The sequence below is a fragment of the Phyllostomus hastatus genome, unplaced genomic scaffold (assembly GCF_019186645.2).
Source record: "Phyllostomus hastatus isolate PE091 unplaced genomic scaffold, TTU_PhHast_1.1 phas_contig_137, whole genome shotgun sequence".
Classification (NCBI taxonomy): domain Eukaryota; kingdom Metazoa; phylum Chordata; class Mammalia; order Chiroptera; family Phyllostomidae; genus Phyllostomus; species Phyllostomus hastatus.
This window is the reverse complement of record NW_025333583.1, coordinates 5,439,568-5,460,889: the sequence shown is the minus strand read 5'-3', so window position 1 is coordinate 5,460,889 and position 21,322 is coordinate 5,439,568. Positions and strand designations below refer to the sequence as shown.

The 21,322-nt window shown below is 42.9% G+C and overlaps 1 protein-coding gene across 1 annotated transcript in view; it reads right to left on the bottom strand.

Annotated features, from left to right (window-relative positions):
- The window catches only part of FARSB (phenylalanyl-tRNA synthetase subunit beta), a 52,984-nt gene that overhangs the window by 11,337 nt on the left and 20,325 nt on the right, over positions 1–21,322 (bottom strand). The window contains exons 15-16 of the mRNA XM_045852844.1: positions 18,986–19,103; positions 6,668–6,823 (exon numbers count right to left, since the gene is read on the bottom strand). Coding sequence (XP_045708800.1) covers positions 6,668–6,823; positions 18,986–19,103 — 274 coding nt within the window. The remainder of the gene's footprint in view (positions 1–6,667; positions 6,824–18,985; positions 19,104–21,322) is intronic.

Genomic DNA, 21,322 nt, shown 5'->3' with positions numbered 1-21,322 from the left:
GCATCCAGTCTGGGAACAGGAGAGGAGTGTTAAGTAAAAATATCTTTATCTCTCTCTCTCTTTTTTTTTTTGGCCCAGTACATGTAGTTAAATTTAAATAACCCCCACAATGCACTCAGCTCCAGTCTACAGTTTTAAGAGGGGTGACAACCGGTTCTTGGGGACAGAGCGGATGCATGAAAAATCGTACATGTCACCCTGGTTTGCGGCCCTCCACAGCTGGACCTGCCTGACAAAAATCTCACTCCATGGTATTCAGTTCCTCCCAGTGGGTTGTCTGTCCCGGGCCCTGCAGGTACAACAGGGACGTGGGAGACAGTCGGCCCACGTGCGGTCAGGCCTGCGAGCCTGTGGAGGTGGATGGCCGTGACTGTGACCGGAAGGCTGCCACTGACCTCGAAGTCCTGTGGGGAGCTGCTTGCGGGCTGCCGCTGGCTGCCCCGCGGACACTGTTTGTGTCTGGTCCCCAGAGCTCAGGACCAGTCTGTGTGTGGCTCAGGCTATGGGTTTCTAACTCAGAAAGCTAGTCAGTGCATCCCTGATTACATCAAGTGCTGCACAGAAAAGGACACTGACCGTATTTAACTATCAGGTAGTTATTTGCTGTCATTAAGGAAAAGTCACATTCACTAAAAATGATTTCTAAGAAATTACTTTTTCAATTGTTTTACTTTTGCTGAAAAAATTTTTTGAATGATTTTTAAAAATATTTGGTATGGACATTAAGCATTTAAATTGCTAACTGGCAAATATATAATTTGATACACTATAACTTAAAATAAATAAAAAACATTAAAAGTTATTCAGCAGATATAGTTAAATGTTAGTTTTTTAATTTAAGGTCGAACTCAAAATCTAAAGGTTCCTTAGGGGAGAGGGGATTTAAGAGTCACAAGGCTGAGAAGCACCAGGCCATGACAGTGTCAGGAGGGACACTGAGCTGCCCACGTCATTCCAGGGAGACCAGCTGTGCGGCACTCGGCCTGCTGAGCGCCAAAATGTCAATCAAACAGGTACCAGAACACCCCACCCACCCCCAGAAAAGAGTGACCACGAGTCATGAGAAATCTGCCTTGCACAAGTAAGAAAACGTGGGCAAGGACAACACACATGCACAGAAACGACACGGAGCGCGACGACTCACGCACTCGTGTGGTGACGGCGGAAGCCTGCGGAAACACGGAAGCCCTGTGCTACCCGCTGTGCTGACCGCGCAGTGATGGCGACTGCTGGCAGGTTTAGTGCTGCCGAGTCTTTTAATCCCTTCTCTGAACTGCATCTGAAAGCTTCCCCCAAACACAAAAAACAGGGAACCAAAGGAATAAGGAGTGTTTTTAGAGTAACAAGGTCAGGAAGCTTAAAAAACTTCCAAGCCTTTTTTCTTTTAAACCTGATGCCTTAACGGAATAATGTCTTTGTTGATGGTAACTAAATGTGGGCACTCCATGCAGGACGTTTTATGTAAATCAAACCATAAACGGAACACCTTTACTCCAGCAGGTTGTTCTGCACATACATTCCCAAGCTCGTATCACACTGAAAACCAGCGTGAAGACCAGGGAAACATCACAATTTCCCCCAGGTGTCAGCATCTGAAACCTTTCTCAGGTGTCCTGAAAGAGGAAAGAGGTCATGACCTACAGGTCACGTCAATAATCATCAGGTGTTACTGTAACAGAAGGTATGTAAGCAGCCGCTGTGGGTACATATGGTGCAGGATTAGGTGTGTATTACTTACAAGGTTACTTTTCACTTCACAAAATGAATCCTGAGCAGCATGAAAACTAGCACTGTCAAAACTAAAAGTTCTACAACTTTCGTCCATCAGAGATCTTGTCTCAAGTTAAACTGAAGTTTTCTGTAGAACTGTAAATAAACTGAAATAGGTAACAAATTAAAGGGGAAAAAATACACCCTTAAGTTGCTGCAGCCAATCCCACACAAAACCCTCTGCCTTCTAAAAGAAATGGCTTTTGCCGCTGATTTGCCCGGGAACCACATAACTGCTCTAAACACAAAAATGTGGAAAATGTTCCCTGCCCAAAAGTGGTTTTTGAAAAGGAGAAATGCATTTTAACATACATAATTTAGTTTGCAACAAACCACAAAAACAAAGGGCAAGAAGCCTGGAGAAGAGCGCACCCAGACGCTGTAATGATCTGATCCAGTGCCACCGAAACATTCCGAGTGGACACTTTGGGGACCCTCTAAATGCGCTGCAGTCCAACAAAAAGTTAAAGCTGCTCCTTCCTTCGTTTCCACTCAACAACTGACCTCATTCTCATCGGCAGGCAACTCGACCGTCTGCCTCACTTTATATTCTTAACTGCAGGGTGCTCAGCACACGGAGGCTCTGTAAGGCTCAGCGACCTCAGCGGGGGCTCCGCACGCAGCCGAGGGCAGCCGCCTGCACAGCGAGCAGGCTTCCACGCCGGTGTCCACAAAACTCCTTGGGATCGGTGTGGCGATCAGTTAAATGGGTTTCCAGATTTCCCATACAATGAACAGGGCCAAGTTCCTCAAAGGGGCATCATGTTTTGTTCCACTTCCCCCACCTCCAAACAAAGCCGCTCAGGAGGAAACGGGTGGTTCCTCCGAAAGGACGGAGAGAGGAGGCAGAGCTGCCACCAGTGGACTGCTGCGAGCAGGCATCTCTGGTGAACAGACTTAGCTCAAAAGTAACTGCAAAGCCACCAGGGATTTTTAATTATTAAAAGGTAAACCATATGCCAGAGTAACAGAAGACAACTCAGCAATCAAGAATGGTAAGGAAACAGCAGTTCTTAATCTCTTTCTACTTTACTTCTTGATAGTCAGAACACCTATACTTAACATGCAAAATTATAAATTTGAAAAATATGATGTAAGTAAACATACCCCAGCAACCAAAATCTGTGTTTACAGGTTTACTCATGAGATAAAGCTATACGAAGTTCACAGGTTTATGAAATTTTAGATGAAGAACTAATGCTGATTTATTTTGACAAGCCACGCCTTTAGATCTTAATTTCTTTAACCATAAAAAAAAAGATAATCGTATTTGCCATTAGACAGTCAAAACAGACTTAGAAATCCCTACGAGAAATGAGGAGCTATTATTTACAGCGACACTCACTCCCTTTGGCTTGAGGGCTCTTACAGAAAGCATCCCGAGGAAAATGATGCGGCCGGCGCTGCTGACAGAGACATGGAAAGTGAATGCTTGTCTTTTTTCAGAGAAAGCCAGTTAGATACACTGGAATATGTACTGATCGAGGCCACATGTACGTATAAAGAAGTTGCACCAAACCTTCTCAAATTCATAAATCTAGGACTTCTCATACATGTAAAAACTTTAAAATGTTGCAATGTTTTATTATGAGAACCAAAGTGAATTCAAAAGGACACACAAGCTTGACTCTGGCTCCATATGTAACCAAAAACCATATTAACAATTTGGCCTAAAAAAATTGAACGTACAGATCTACAAACACATCATAAGTGGGTACAGTTTATGAATGTATCTTCTAATAAAAATAGTATACTCCAAACCAAAACATCAGACATCTACATATTAGAGAACTTACATGCTAAGTACCACATTGTTTTGGTGCCAAAATAAATAAGATTCAAATTACAGTGTCATGGGTTTAGAATGATTAAAATCTGACTTTATCAAAGGAGATCAATATGTATTAGCTGTATCATAAAAGGTTCCAAGTGGCACATATCATGAACTTTTCCAAATGCTGAATACTGTGGCTTCTACCTTCCTGAAGTTTCTTAAATCCATCTCCTCCTTAGTGTAACTATGGCCAGCATTCAAGTTCAAGTCCTCACTCCAACTGCTCTCGAATACACTGTAACATGTTCAGCCATCTCTTCACCTCTACTCTTTATGCAACCCAACCCACATATTGCTGCCAGATTAATCCCTCTGAAGTACAGATCTAATCATATCACTCACTTAAAAAAATAAAGGGAGGAGCTTCAATATTTCCCCCTAATTAGTTAAGATTCCTTATTCTAGCATTCAAAACTCTTAATATAGTGCTAAGCTCCTCCCTCGCCCTATAGTCAAACCAAACTGCACTTGGCCACGTCTCCCATCGGCCAAGCCTTTGTGGCTTTCTCGTGTGCTTTGCCTTGTTTCCTCGGTCTCCAGCTATCCTTCTTTCAAAGGCCCATCTAAGAGCCCAGAAACTCATGAATGCTTTCCCAGATGCCCCCAAGAAGCCGCACCATCTCCCTCTCTGGAGACCTCACGGCACTCGTTTTGGCACCCGCTGTGACACCAGGTCTGCAGGGGTCTCTCCCGCTGCAGGCACCTTGAGGGTAGGGACGGTGTCCTACTTATCCTTGCCTCCTAAACCCTGCCTCCTGGCTGGGAACGCAGATGCTTGTGGGAAATAAATGTCTCAGGAGCTTACTGAGGCAGGAGAGTCATAATATTAAGACATCGGTTTGTGGTTTATAGAAACACCATTAATATAGAAGTTACGTACACAAGTATCAACCCACAATAAATTATGCTCCAAATTACCATTTCAGCTCTTTGCAACCTTTCAAGTAAGAACAAAAAATTAGACCTCAAATACATGGTATAATCTGTTTCAGGGAACTGATTTTTATCCAGTTAATCTGTTTATGAAGTAAGATTTGGAAGGTGTGTCACATTAGCTTTCAGGTTGCTATTAACAAGGATAACCTTAAAGCAGATCTCAAAGCAGAATTCTCAAAAAGTAAACTGGCGAACTAATGACAAGAGAGCCAAATTCTGAGCTGACCTAAATTAAATTATAGTAGACTGGAGGGTGGGAAGAAGACAAGCCCCTGGCCGAAATTTCAGCTCTTATCAAAAAAGAATAGCTCACCAACAAATGCCACCACATGTTGCTTATGCGTAAACTCCCCAACTGCTGTCTGTGACCAATGCAAAGGCATCAGGTACCTGCTCCCTCCAGACTCTGCATCAATCCCAGAACTTGCCCTCCTGCACCTTCTCCCACCCCCTCACCTGTCATTTAAGTCCATTCTTTCTGAATGACTTACATCTTTCTTCCCTAAACTCACTATATAAAAGAGCCCCGTCACCTCGTGATCAAGGACATGTTTGCCTTCTCCATCTCGCCCTGCTGCTGGTGGTTCAGACTGCATGCCCCAAGGGCCTTGTCCTCTTTTTGGCTAGCATATGAGGGGTGGGCCCCCCGGGTGGGCCCCCCCAAAACCGGAATTATCTTCAGAAGGTGGGCCCCTTGTAGTACAGGCTTCCCCTGCTAGGTGAGTGTTCTAGGAACCCATCTCTATCATTGTACCAGCTGGCGTTGTTGTGAGAGGCTGCGTTTGGCTTCAGAGATTTTGTTCTGAAGACTCTTTCAATGCGCTTGCCCATTTCACGATGAGTGTTTTATGAGTGCACCAAGCCACACTACACTGAGTGTTCTGCAGTTTTGGACCAAAAATAGCATGATCCCTGTGCCTACCTCCCTGTTCACCCAATCTCACCCCAAGAGACTCTTTTTTGCTTCTCCAGATGAAAAAAGTCCTTAAAGGGAAGTGTGTTGCTAATGTGTTAGAGATGAAACAAAAAATGGCAGAAACACTAAATAAGCAACAAAATCACCGAGTTCAAAATCTGTTTTGAGCAGAGAAAAAGTCTCAATTGGTGTATTGCATCAAATGGAGAGTACTTGGGAGGTGACTGAAGTTTAAACACGTAAGAATATATACACAATTTTTTATAAATAAATTCCTGTTTTGGGGGATTCTCCGGGCTCGTATGGCTCAACAAACCCTTTCTTTCAGAAAAATTTTTAGTGTCAAAGGTTTCTGTTTAACAGTAAAACGAATGATGAATGCAAGCAACTCGGCCTTGTGCAAGGAACACTGGGAAGCAGGGACCCCGGCCTCCACGCGTGTGACCGGCCGGACTCACTGACCCGCTGTGCCTCGGTGCCTTCCCTTGTCAAACCAGGAAACTGAACCTGATAAACCCCAAGACTCAGGTCTAACACTCTAGAATCCTATAAGCGTAACATCTTTCTTTTTTTATTATAAACAGACAATCCCATCAATCTTCAACCTAAAAGGGCCCATCGAGTTCTGGGTTATTGCATTTTCAAAGAAGTCTCCAAATAAAAACAAGTTAGAACAAAACAACAATGACGACAACCCTCCAAGGACTAAGAAAACTAAATCTATGGGAAAAACAAAAACCAGTCCTCCCCAACCCTACACCACAAAATAATGGCTAAATAACACTTCTAAAAAATGAATGTTCAGTTAAAAATTTAAGAAGCCACATATAGTTATTAAAAAAGTATAAATTAAACAGTAGGAACAAGTTGTAAGATAATTTTTTCAAGTTGTTTCTGGATCTCTTGCCTAACTAAACGAACTCAGATTTGAGCTGCAGGGATGAGAAGCAGAAATTCCCGAATTCCTCGGATGGTGGGAAACTAGCACGTTTGGAGTATAATGAAAGTATACTGCGCACGCAGCACAAAGGCTCTGAAAAGCATTTTCTTTAAACGTAGGAAGGAAAGGGATATTACTAACAAGTAATTGAAATGAGGCCCTGTCTCCTTCCTCCCCAACCCCACCCACCAAAAAAAAAACTTTCTTGAAAACAGGGCTAGGCGTCTTCGGCACATCATCCCTGACCCCAGGTTCAGCCGCTGAGTCTCACCTTCAGAGGCTCTGATCGCGTAGCCGCCCTTCTTCTCCCCGGGAGGCACACCCAGCAGCTGCATGATTCTGTCCAGTAGCCCATGGATGATCTCAAACCCAGGATTCTTGTTGTAGTAAACAGCACAAAGGTGCCTGTAGTTTCTGGCACCTACGTCTGAAAAAAATAAAAGAATTAGTTACGAGGCCACACTGACAATTACTCAAGAACCCGATTTACCCCAACACAAAGCTGGACAAGATCAACAAAAAAGAAAACCTCTGAATAAACACAAGAGGGAACCATTCAACCTCAAACTCAAAGTAAGATGGTTTTTGAACCACTGCATTCCCTGAAGAGTTTTCATTTGGGGTAGGTAAGGAAAACCCTCGACGCTGGCCCAGCAACAATAAGGCTTCCTAGTGGTATAGAGTGGTAAAACTCTTTGTAATCAGTTTAGCAGCATACATCAGAACCTTGAAACTTCACAATATTATATAGAGGAAATAATCCTAAATGCAAAAAAAAAAAAAGGCTTCATCTGAAAAGATATTATTTCTACACAAAGCATTATTTCCAATTGTGAAATCAGAAACCACGTGAATAGGGGAAGGAATGACTAGATAAAATAGTACAATCACTCATCAGAATACCATGTGGCTAAGAAGCATCTTTATAAAGGTTTATCACAGAGCTAGAACAGATACTGGAAATAGTAAATGAAAGAAAAAGGAAGAACATACAACAGGTTGAAAAACTAGAAGGCGAAGAAGGGAATGACTGCCACGAAAGGCAGGGCAGCGGTCACTCCGGGTGCAGAGAAGGTGGTACGATGGGGAGGGGTCTTGAAAAAGCTTAAGATACTGGCAGTAGTCCACTTCTTAGGCTGGATGGCTACACCAGTGTTTGCTTCATAGTACTCTTTTTAAACCACATGTTATATACACTTTTCACAACTAAAGCAGAAAAAAAGCAATATATGAAGACAAGAATTACAACTGTGTGAATAAAACCATAAGCCAAGAAAACTCTACACACAGGAAAAAGACCAAACAAATGCACTTACGTGTTAACAGAGGTTATGTTTGGGCAGATAATTTTAGTCCAAGTTTTATCTATTTTCTCTCTTTTCCTTGATTAGTTATGTATTACCCTACCTTGAAATTTAGAGCGCAGAAACGATAGTATTTTTAAAAAGGTAACACTGTTCATTTTCAACAGTCCAAATAAGCCCTGATGGGTGTGTGCATGAGCAAAGTGTGGCCCATCCATACAACGTACTCAGCAGTAAGAAGACACAACCCCACTGACACTCGTGACAGTTCTGGTTGCTGTCGAGGGCGCTGTGCCGAATGAAAAGGCCGGTCTCAGAAGGCTACATGCAGCACGAGTTCATTTGTATGACATCCTGGAGAAGGCCGACAGCAGGCAGTGTCTGTCTGAGGTTAGACATGCAGGGAACAATGTAACTACAATGGAAACCGTGAAGGGTTTTCAGGGTGACAGAACAGTTTTGTATCTTGTAGTGATGGTTACAAAAATTTAAACCCATATTAAAATGTATTTTTTTAAAAAAGAAGTGCACTGCATATAAAGGTAGACTCAGATTCGATCTGATCATTTCCTTTATAATGGGTACACAGTGCATTGTGGCTGCCTAATAAATTCTGGAGGAGACCACAGCTCTAATACAAATACTGAATGAGTGTTGGTTTCATATCAGTTTTTAAAGTAGGACCAAAGAAAGAACCAATGTCTATTAGGGAACAAACTACAAATAAAAAGCTGCTTTATATTAGCATGTATTGAGCCAAAGTTTTTCCACAGATTTATTTTGAGAAGGAGAAATTCTGAGATGTCCTGAATTAAATCACATCAGGCTGCATGGTGCAAGGTAGAGCCAAGAAGGGTTCATCAGTTAATGGTAAAAGGGCCAAAACCAACTAACGCTTTCTTATGCTCCTGAGTGTACGCTGAATTAACTGAGTGTACGAGTGCATTAACTTTCAGGTGGCCGTTTCCTCAATTACCTAGAGAGAATGGCCAACCACCAGAAGGCACTGCATACTGGTGACACATGAACTTTCCAAACCAGTGCCACAACCAATCCAAAAGCATCACGTGCTTCTCCTTGTGGAATATGTACCTATCCCAGAACTGCCCCCATTCTCCTCTTCCAGCGCCCTCTTACCTATAGCCAATGTAAATTCATCCAAAACAACCTGCATCTCTCTTCTCCAAACCCACTGTGTAAAAGAGCCCCAAGCCTGGCTGGTGTGGCTCAGTGGACTGAGCGCCGGCCTTCGAACCAAAGGGTCGCTGGTTCAGCTGCCAGTCAGGGCACATGCCTGGGTTGTGGGCCAAGTCAGATCCCCAGCAGGGGAAAATCAAGAGGCAACCACACACTAAAGTTTCTCTCCCTCTCCTTTCTCCCCCTCCTTTCCCCTGTAATATAAATAAATAAAATCTTAAAAAAAAAAAAAGAGCCCTTTCAACCCCAGGAAGGCAGACACGTATGTCTTCTCCATGTCGCCCTGCTGTGGGTGGCTCAGACCATATGCTCTGGGACCTGGTCCTTTTTCTGGCTAGCATATGGCTCGATAAATCCTCTCTTTCAGAAAAACTTTCAGTCTCAAAGGTTTTTGATTAACAATTCCCACTGCATAATTGACACAAAATACTGAATACCTTTTACCTTCCTGATAATGAAATAAAACATGTTATTTTAAGACACTGTACTCAACTACTAAAGTAATATAAAAGTGGGATAAAAGGAAAAGGGAAATTAATGTTAACTGTTTACCATGTGCCAGGTACTTAGTACCGATCTATCAATGTATCTATAATCTTACTGAATTCTCAAGAAAATCATGTAAGCTAGGTTTTATTATCCCCATAAAATAGAATGGGGAAAATGAAATGGAGAAACAAAAGCTCAGAAACATTTTGCACAAGGCCAAGCCAACTGGCTGGAGCTAATTGTAATTAATTACACAGCTAGTAAGTTATAAAACCAGGACTAGACCAGAATCATCTGACTCTAAAACCCATGCTCTTTCCACCATCCAGTGGAAATCTCTAAATCTCTCAAGGATTTAGATGACAACAAATAATTTTTTTAAAGATTTTATTTATTTATTTTTAGAGAGGGAAGGGAGGGAGAAAGAGAGAGAGAAACATCAATGTGCGGTTGCTGGGGGTCATGGCCTGCAACCCAGGCATGTACCCTGACTGGGAATGGAACCTGCGACACTTTGGTTCACAGCCCGCGCTCAATCCATTGAGCTACGCCAGCCAGGGCGACAACAAATAATTTAAGGGCAAACTTACATGCGGATATATAATTACCTAATATAGTCAAAGATTCCATTCTTGAAATGGTTTTGATATGATAAGCTAATGTTTGAGTGTTCTAAGAATTCTAGTTACTGGAGTAAATTCTTTTTAGAAGTCAGTTAACCAAAGTTTCTAGCCACCAGCAGTATTTTCACTCATGGCAAGTGTCTTCTAAGTCCAACGCTGTCGGACCACTCGTGGAGAAATCACCGCTCTGGCCACATGCCATTTCTCGGGAGCTACTACGTTTAGGTACTCCTCTCTAGGTAACCCCAGAGAGCAACAGTCAAAGCCAGCACAGGGCCTGCCCAAACTAACGCTTCTACCATCATTGTCTGAATAAATGAATAAGGCCTGGAAAGGGAGGTGAGCACACACAAATAACCATTGAACCAGGCCAAGGCCAGAAGACCACAGGCCCCATTCGAAGTCAGCGTAAGAGTCAGCTGATGTAGGAAAGTGAGTACTGCGTTGCTGTCACTCTCCATCATTTCTGTTGGCAAGGATGAAGAATTTTGGTATCTAAAAGCGTTAATGGAAGGTGTAAGAGTAAAGATTGATATTAAAATCAGGCAGGCATCAAACCTCAACAAGCCAACTACATGCACAGACTAAAATGAGGGGCCTGATTCCTGTGCAGGAATAATCTCTCCCCTTCTCCCTCTCGCCCTCTCCTCCCCTCTCCCTCCCTGAAGGAAAAAAAAAAATGAAACAGAACTAAATCGCCCCTTTCATAATACTGAGTGCTCCTGGGCATCTCTGCCATGTGGTACCCATTTGTTGGTGTCACATGCTTCCACTTTAACGCGCAGACACGCACTGAAACGACTTTGTTGTTCCACTGCTGCTGTGAGAGCACAGCCCGACGGTGATGCCCGCACTCAGGGAACTTCGCAACATAAACTGGAAGCCTTGTTTTGGTAACCTTTGCCTTGGGATACTTGTTTGCTGATTTCCAAATTATGTAAAACTTACCTTTCTGATAGGAGGAACAACATCTAGTTTAAAAACTCACAATTAAAAAAAAATTAAGTGATTCTGATGATCAGAATAAAATTACATTAAAAATATAGGGCTTTAGAAAACTACACTCCAAGAAAGGTTTCAGGATGTTTACTGCATATACATCACACATACACAATAATGAGCTAGAAATTTTTAATTTTTAGATCCAATTTTGCAGTATTTTTAAGAAAGGTCACTGACTTTCAGGGCTTTGTACTCAACCCACCATAAAAATTAGATTAAACTCATTACTTAGGTGGCCCTCCCAGCTCCCACCGCTGACTGGCCGGTCTCCACACTTCCCGAGAGCTACCACTCCCTCTGGCCTTGTTCCTCTCCTCTCGCCGAGATAGTCCCTCACTGCGGCTGAACTGAAAAAAGGGGAAAACCACCACAGTCTCAGTTCCTCCCATTCCTCCCCGGAGAAACGGCTATGCATAGTAAAATTCCCATTTCCTAGTGTGCTGCACTAAAGAACTGTGTTGTATCACCAAGTTCACTGACTGCACTCCACAAAATGAGAAGCATTTAAACTTCATGCCAAAACGAGGGCCTGTTGCCAATGACTCAGTCCTTTATAGCTCGGCGACAGACCGCCCGTGCGTGTCGTGCCATCACACAGCCCGCCCCGTGAGCGGGCCTGCTGCGCGCATCAGCCCGAATTGCCCGTGCACTGCACAGACTTCAAAGCACCGCCTGGGGAGGCTGATCTCATCCCCCAGAAGAGGGGCAGCTGCCCGGCTCCTGTACGCGGGAAGAACCTGCCAAATGATGAGTTTTCACAAGAGATAAAGGAAACAAGAGTGGTAGATGGTGTCCCTTACTAGATGGCTCCTGCACACAACTCAGATTTTTAGAATAGGGTTCTCCTTGGTGTAGAGCCTCTTTCACTAAAGCACCAATGATTAAGAGAGAATCAGGGGTGTGAGCCTGTATTATCATATATGGCACAGACCGGAAAAGAGCAGAATTCTCCACCCTTTCCATTGCTACTCTCACGTTCACCCAGAAGCCCAAATACAGACGCCAGAAGAAAGCCTACTGGAAGACCAAAAAGGCTCCCGGGATGACCACAGGCTGGTATTAACCTCAAGACTAACAGTCTGGCCATATTCAGAAAATAAAGCATCTTGATTTCTAGTCTATTCCATCCAATAAATTTCTTTATATTGGTCCTCAAGAGACTGAAGCTTAAACATTATCTCCTGAAAACCTCCAGGGTAGTGTTAAATGATTCATGAAAGCTACAAGAATTCCCTGAAGACATACACCTTAAAAAATGATATCTAATGATGTTATTAACCAATGTCATTCCAATAAATTTAATTTAAAAATTTTATCTAATATGGGAAAACAGGAACCCTTATACATTCCTGGTAGGACTGCAAATTTGTAAAAAATCCTTCCTGGAAGAGAATTTGACAAGAGAGCAAACATTTAATGTGTAGCTCTATAGACCTAACAATTTTATTTCTAAAATTATATATTTGTATAAGAGTATAAAGATATTCATTGTAACAGACACATTTTAACAAAACTTTGGTTGCAATCTAAATATTCAACAACAGTCTGAGTAAATAAATTATAGTGCACCCATATAATGGAGTATTATGCAGTCATTAAAAAGAATGAGGTGAACAGAATGTGTTCATAGAAAAAAGCTGGACGGGTGAAGCATAATTTCACTGGTGTCAGTTCAAGAAAGCATGTCTCCATATAGGTCTCCATATAGACGGCTGCACACAGAAATGTAAAGCATGGCTGCACGAGAGTGGACAATGTCTGGCGACTAATTCTAAAAGTAGGATAATGGAGAAGTTGAATATGTATACTTTTTTTAAATATCAAGAGAATAGAATTATTTACAAGTCAGAAATAAATACTCATGAAAGTTCTTAAGGATACTACACATATATCCTCAATTTTAAAAGCGTACATAATAAAAAGAATATTTTTCCTTAAAATGGATCTATATTATAGCACCAAAATGCAGACTTTTTATTCTTTTTAATATAATGCCAAAAGCCAAAAAGCAAATGTGAGGAAAAATCTATGACCTTCTCAATGCGTGAAGGACACAGTTGTAGTCTTGTGGGTTGGCTTTTGTTTAGTTAACATAAACCTGGAATGGATTTTTATCTATTAAAAAAATACAATACGCAACGCATGACAGATCACATTATACTCACGTTAGCAGATCTAACTGTGTGGAACCAAACACACTAAAATAACTCTCTGTATTAAAAATGATGTTATTGACACAGTTACGATGCCATCACATATGCGAACGATGCCACTTCAAATACTGTTAATGTCAATGTGCCTTACACCCATACTTTTTGAATTATTAATTGGAAATCCTACATGCCAAAAATATGAAGTAAAATTAAATTAATCCACACGGATGACATAAGCGCTCTTCAAAAACCGCAGTCCACATGCGGATGCTAGATAATCTTCCACGATCTGATGGCTGCAGAATTAATGGACCTTTTCCCAGAGCTGAAGTATTTCACAGGGCCACAATGAAAGCACTTTTACTGAGTTCTTCATCCGCCAAAGAGTTATAGGAAAAACTATGAAGCTCTGAACCCTATATTTCAGTAGGTTACGATGTAAGACAGATACATGAATGGTACAAACCAAGAGCAAATTGAAAGAACAAACCGAATCATAAAAGAATCGTGAATTAGTTATGTTCCCAGCAGCTGCAGTGGCCCACAGAGGAGAAAGGAACAAGAATCTTGAATATATTGAGTATATTGCGACTAAACTTAGAAAAGTAAATTCTGGAGCTCCATAGCCAAACTCATCAAGGTAAGAAGTAGACCGTTCCTGATTAGAAAATCGGCTTCAGTGAGAATGGGAAATGTCCGAGGCGACCGAAGCAGGGACTTGGGAGGCAGAGGGAGTGAGACTTGCAGCAGGACTACAGCAGTGCTTTGGAGGAGGGAACCATCTGAGCAAGAAGCCAGCGGCTGGGGTACGTGAGCGTGCCAAGGCGAGTGCGGGAGCTGGAGCTGGAGCTGGAGCCCTTCGAGGGATCAAAGGTCTTTAACCTATTCCACCCACTAGAATAATTACTAAACCCCCAAATTCTCTGAATGCAGTAGTTGAAACTAAAGTGCATAGCAATTTGATGATCAGGGTTCTCCACAGCTATATGCCCCCTGACAACAGACTAGCTGTTTTGTGCTAAATCGACATCACCCTCTGTACTTTACAAAGGCAACTAAATCATCTTTCTTAGGCTGTGGTTCCCTTTAAACTTAAACACAACCCCTAGATGCATTTTCTCCTGCCTTTTCAGTGAGCGTCTAGGCATGCTGGCGGCCCAGTAACCATAGTGAAATAAACTGTGATGGCAGAGTTCAGTCTGCATTTAATAAAAAGCCAGAATGTCGGACTTCCCAAAATATGGCTGCATAAAGATCAGGAATTCACAATTAGGTCCTCTGCTCCTCTAAAGTCATTTTTTACTATTTTGTTTATAGTTTAGTTATCCTTGATGTCGAACAGAAAAAACAAAGGTATTAACAACTGGAACCAATCAATAACTCACACAGCAGCCTGATTTGTTAGCATCAGTGTTGCCTCTACCGACTTCCCCGTTATAAAGCCGAAAATTTACCCCACAACACAAGACACATGCCGCCCTGCCCGACAAAAGGGATAAATCGGCTCAGTCCCCTGAGTCATGACTAAGTTTTTTTAAATGCTGCAGCAACTCTGGATCTTAAAACTCTGTAAATGCAGTGGCTGGCTCAGCCTCAAAGCACTGGAACGTGTCTGAGCCACAGTGGAAGTCTTGATACTCAGCAGTGCGCCAGGCTCAGTCACCAACTGGGCGGCCAGGCCGGGAGCACCCCAACACGACCGTCAGTGAAAAAGTCCACTCCGGCACAGGACACTGTCGGAGGAGGCCGAGCACGACAGTGGGGGCGGGCAGTCTCTCAGTCACTCTTACAGGAACGCGGCCAGGCGTGCTGGTGGGAGGCGCACTGAAACCCAGGACAGACCCTCCTTCATCTCCACTTTGGAAGACATGCTCGCCTGCACAGCACTGGCGGGAGGCTGGTGGTGCTGGGTATTGCCGGAATCTTACAAAGCAAGTTAGTGGCACTGGTCACTGCCGGGCCTGCGCTATCAGGGCACCTTGCACACTACCCATCTATCCAGAGAAGTCTGTTCCCTATCTACTCTACCTCTTATATTCTAAGCAGCCCTTAGCATAAACAAACACACACACAAAAACAAAAAAACAGGAACTCAAAAGTACTTTGGGCCATGAATGAGACGGCCTTGCTTACTATAGCCACACATTTCTCCCTCCTCTTTTTTTTTTAATTTTTAAAAAGATTTTATTTATTTTTATATACAGAGGGAAAGGAGGGAGAAAGAGAGGGAGTGAAATATCAATGTGTGGTTGCCTGTTGTGCACCCGCTACTGGGGACCTGGCCTGCAACCCAGGCACGTGCCCCGACTGGGAATCAAACCAGCGACCTTTTGGTTTGCAGGCCTGTGCTCGATCCACTGAGCTACACCAGCCAGGGCAATTTCTCCCCCTTTTGAATCAGTAGTTTGGGTTTTGCCCCAACTAAGGAAAATTTTGGACACTTTCATATTAACTGGAAACCCCCTTTATCATTTCACTTTTCTTGGACTAGATTTTTTCCTTCAAAAATGTTTATTATTTAGGAGGAAATGACTAATGTAAATCCAACAAAGAAATGCTTACTGCTTTGAAAGGCAGTAAAAACATATGTGCTCATTTCATTAAAAAGAAGTGGGTAATGAATTACTGAAAAAAAAAAACCAAAAAAACAAAAACAACATTCCTCTTTTTCTAAAGTAAATTCCCATATGAGTACATTTTGGTTTTCATATCCTTAGAAAAAAAATAGTACACAACAGAAGAAAAACCAATTAAGCAAAGGTTAGGATAAAAATGAGCCCGAGTGTCCCCAGCAAAAGGGGATTAATCCTGGAAAAGCCAGCAAAGGTTTTCAAGTCACTCTCACAGAAAACTGCCAAACCAGGATCCTCAGTGCCTGACGTGTGGGGTTGCTGCTACCCTGACAGTAAAAGTAGATACCAAACAGCACTTGTGATGTGGCTGGAACTTTTAATTTTTTTTTAAGATTTTATTTATTTATTTATTTTAGAGAGGGAAGGGAGGGAGAAAGAGAGAGAGAGAATCATCAATGTGAGGTTGCTGGGGGTCATGGCCTGCAACCCAGGCATGTACCCTAACTGGGAATTGAACCTGTGACACTTTGGTTTGCAGCCCGTGCTCAATCCACTGAGCTACGCCAGCCAGGGCTTGGAACTTTTAATTTCATCTTTATAATAATCTATCGAAATGAGTGCTGTTATTATCCCCACGGTACAGATGAGGAAACTAAGGCACAGAGAGACCAAACACATTGCCCAAAGGGAAGCAGCAGGGGAGCGGCAGAACCACGACCGCAACCCGGCACGCTGGCTGCAGTCTCCGTTCGGAACCGCTGGGCTGCCTCGCCAGCGGTCTCCATGCACACCAGATGACAAGTAGGGAGTCCACATGTACATATTTAAAATAATCCATCAGAAAAGCTACTTTTGTTATGAAATAAAATCCAGGACTAGCTAAAGAGGAAACATACTCCAAATAAATTAAAGCAAACCTATGATTTCAAGACGGTAAACTTCCAGAGCAGATGTACCTCCTCTCATTCCTCAAATCCCAGTGATAGACACTTTTAAAGAAAGGGAATAAACTAAAATGGTGCAGGACAACAGGTGAAAGTAATTTTCAGATGCCACGGCTGGACAGGGAAGGCAGAGCAGAACAATCCCAGCGGGAAACAGGAACAGGAGAGGTCTCTGCAGAAACCAGAACTATTCTTCCTGACGGAATCCAGTGCAGCGGGAAGGCAAACCTTTGCGTTCAAGAGCGTCTGCACTGGTGTATCATCAGCCACGCCCGCAGCACCAGCACTGCAGCCTGGCTCCCTCTCCGGGGTGGGTTATCCCCGAGCCTGGGCCTTGGGGCAGAGTGGAGGCGGTGTCTAGGCCCTTCCCGAGAACTACAGACAGAGGGGAAAACAAACAGTAACGGCACCTCTGCCCAGGACTGCAGTGCTGTCACTGCTCCGAGCCAGCAGCGATACCTTCCTTGTGGCAGTTCTGGGGGCCACAGCCTGCTCCTCGCTCTCACCCCCCAGACTCTGAGCGGCCTGCTTATGCCCCCCCAATCCCCCATCTCCCAGCCATGCAGCCCTGCAGGGAGCCCTTGCAGTTAGGGAAGAAGCCTACTGCTAAATTAGTATTCCAAAGCTTTTGAGGAAACCTAGTGTACCTAACCTAACTCTCTACTTATAAATACGTTTGCATCACCAAGGATCAAAACAACATAAAACTCAGAGAAGTAAGATGAAAGAAAACCAGTCAAAGTGAACAGAACAACTTGACATCAGAGTCAGGTCAAATTCGTAGTGAGCTGCACCAGTGGAGGATGAGGCGCAAGAGCCCTCATAACCGTGTGTAGCTGGCACTGAAGATTTCCAGACTCCTGTTACAGCAGCTTTACCGCCCAGAGGAAGTTCTCTATGGACTGGCAGGAAATGCACTTTTATCCTCTAAGGACACAAACACGGAGATCAAACTTCTAACCCTAGTTCTAAGGCCAATATTTATGAAGGCTTAGGAAAACAACCATTTTTCTGTCTTAATTTTCCTGTATATTCAAAGGGGACAGGGTTTTTTGTACCATCTACCTCAAAGAGATGGCTTAACAATCAAAAGTTAAGAAGCATGTTTAAAAACCTCTTTTTGAAAAGTAAAAGGCAGCCCATGAACGCAAGGCGATGCCGCTGACAGAAAGCAGGCTGCATGCTGGGGAGCAGGTGGAACCCAGCGCGGGCTGAACAGTTTGCTGCGGACGGTCCACGAACAGAGGGCGAGAAAAAGGCCTCTGCTTGTGTTAACCGACTCTTAAGAACATACTCGAAATTCTGTAGTCTGGCGTAAGCCTCACTGAATAAACACTGCTGGGACTTGAACTGTTAATTTATGGGAACCAAGGAGATACTGCCAGCAATTTGGTCATTTTAGAGGACTGCTCACCAAGAGAGGACCTCGTATGCAGCTCAAAACGGGCAGACTTGGGTGCGTTTGCAGACACGAAGAAGTCTGAACAGGACACGGGAAGCTGACCGAGACAGACCTCCTCAGCCATGAGGTGTAAGCACTCACTAAATACACATTTATTAAATGACCACTACACTCCCAATGCTGAACCAAACCACCTGCTCTACTAACGAGCCCAGACCATACTCAGACAGACAAAAACTGGTAAGACACATTCACAGTCACCAACTGGCAAAACACAGCCGTCGGGACACCAGTGGTGGTGACAGTCACTGCCAAACCAGAAGGGTGGAAATCCAGCGCCTTAACACGATACGCACGTAAGCCGTACCACGCAAGGAAAAAAGAAACACTCCACTGCTTTTCAGGCTGAGGTTTCAACAGGGCTTTTCCAAAACGTTATTAAATTCTTTGCTAAAATTTGCTTTATTTCTAGTAAAAGAAATACGAGATAGAGTAACCGCATATCTGGACCTTGCTTGGATTGATTCAAATTGATGGTGAAAATTAAATTTATGAAACAATTGTGAAAACTGAAATGCCAATTAAATGTCTAATGATAGTAAGGTGTGATATTGTTATTTGGGTTATTTAGAAAAGACAAAAATGACAGGCCTTATCGTTGAGAAAGCAACACTGCAGTACTTACTGGTGTGATGTTATGTCCAGGAATTGCATTAAAATAATATGGGGAGGTGGGCCGGAGTGTAAATGGACGAAGCTTAGCCAGATTTTGATAATTGTTGAAGCTGGGTGTTGGATTCATGAGGGTAATTATACTATTTTCTCTACTTTTATACACAGTTCAAATTTTCATAATAAAAAAAATGCTTTAGGTATACAAACCAAAGGTGGCTCCTTCTTACCTCTGCTAGAATCTTTTACTACAATGTCAGAGATTTCAAACAGTTTCAGAGGAAGGGGCATCTTCCGATTCGCTGCAATGGTCTTGAGGAGGCCAGGAAGAAGGGTAGTGCGTGCCACCTACAGGAAAAGACGGGAAATTGCACTGGCCAAATAGGACCCAAACACACAGTACTTCCCCCTTCTCATCAGGGGAAGCATCCAAGAGATTCAGTGGGTGCCTGAAACCACAGACAGTCCTAAACCCTGTATATGGGTGCATGTGTATGTACTACGATTTTCCCTGTCCATACATACCTATGATAAAGTTTATGGCTTCACCTAGGAATATTTGAATTGCCAGCATCACTGCTCTCACGCTTTGAGGCCATCATTAAGTATAAGGGTTACTTGAATACGAGCACTGCCATACCGCGACAGCCACTCTGATAACCAAGCCGGCTGCTAAGTGGCAGGCAGTGTAAGCAGTATGGAGGTGCCGGACGGAAGGATAATTCGTGTCCCAGATGGGACGGAGAGGGACGGGGGCAAGGTTTCATCCCACTACTCAGGACAGCTGCAATTTAAAATGAATGCACTGTTTATTTCCTGGATTTTACATTCAGTATTTTCAGACTGGGTTGACTACAAGTTGCTAAAACCAAGAAAAGCGAAACCACAGATATGAAAGGGGAACTAGTGTACTTGGTTGAAGACACTGCCAAGAGACCCATGGCTTCACAAGAAGACACTTCTGGGAAATGCAGTGCTTAAATATCTGTCATTTTTTTCACAATTAAACATTTATTTTATTAAAAGTGAAAACAAGTAATTGGTTAAACATATAGCTGTAAACAACAGCCAAGTCATTTTTATTTTTCAATTTCAGGTCATTCAAAAAGCTAAAAATGTTCTGACTTTCAAATTCTCAAAATAAAAAATCATAAATTTGATTTAAAAAATAAGTGATAAATATTATAGCAAATATAATTGCTTTTATCTAGCATTGGTTATTTTATCATTTTTAAAATTAAAGTTAGCTTTCAAGATTTCAAATATGTAAATTTTCATATCCTGCCTTATAAGTTGAGGTAATTATAAGAAATATAAATACAGGATGGAACAAAAGTAGGTTTACGGTTGTTCATATGGAAAATATTACAATTAATAAATAAGAATTAACTCTGTTTCACATACTCACAACTGTAAACCTACTTTTACCCAAACCTGTATTTAAATGGATCAAATATGAACTAATCAAGAATTTAGAAACCAGGACCAGGGAAAATGTAAATGTAGTTAAAACTCCAGGACAATGAGGGAAACCGGTCACCAACGTGCAGGTGCTAGAAAAACTGTGCAGCTGCTCGGGGCAGGCGACGACTCGGGTTTCCAGCTGAGTAGCCAAAAAGCACAAACACACATCTCAGTTCTTTAAAACAAACAAACAAACACAGAACCGCAAAACTTCTCTGCTTTTGCCTGAAACACATTTCTCGTTCTAAGGCAAATGAGCCGTGCCGGCTATGGAGACACCGTGCTGCCAGCAGGGTCTCACAGCAATGGTGTGACGGCATCCCGACAGTCTGGGAGCTGCAGGCTCCCACGCCATTATCTTTCTCCCAGTCTCTCGCATGAGCTTCTTGAGCTGGTTTCTCTGCTGCCATCCCTGCCCCCTTGCGCTCTGCTCTCCAGAGTGGCCCTTTCAGGCCTAAATCAGACCATGAAACTACTCTGCTCAAAAATCTCCAACAGGTCCACACAATTTTGAATAAAATCCGTGCCCGACATAGGACCCTATGTGAACCTGGACCTGGCCCCTCTCCAACCTCAACCCTTGCCGCTCCCCTTGGCTTCCCGTGGTCCAGCCACACACCACACACTGCAAGCAGCTTTCCATCTCAGACCTCCACCCTTGCTGTTTCCTCTACCCGGTCCCCTAGACCTTGCGTGTGTAAGAAAAACAGAATGAGAGCTTATTGGTACGGGAGAGATGTGAAGTCACTAATAAGCAAAGATATATTATAACCTTGAAATGCTCTTTATAGTTAATGTCCTAATCTATACCACAGATCATTTAGCATTTACTACTAATGTAATGTCATTCTCATGTAACAATTCCTAAACTCCTCATTAAACTACCAGTAAACTAGACAATTACAGTGGAAGACACAGGCAGCGGAGTCGGGAACTGACGTAACAACTAATTTTAAAGTGAACGACTTAAGGGAAATACTGGGAACAGGTGTGTTGATTCATCTACTATAAATAGGTGAAAAAGACGAAATCTGAAAAGAGTATTAACGAATCAATTATAAAATGGAAAGTTCAGATAAGACTGGACTAGACAACATACATAG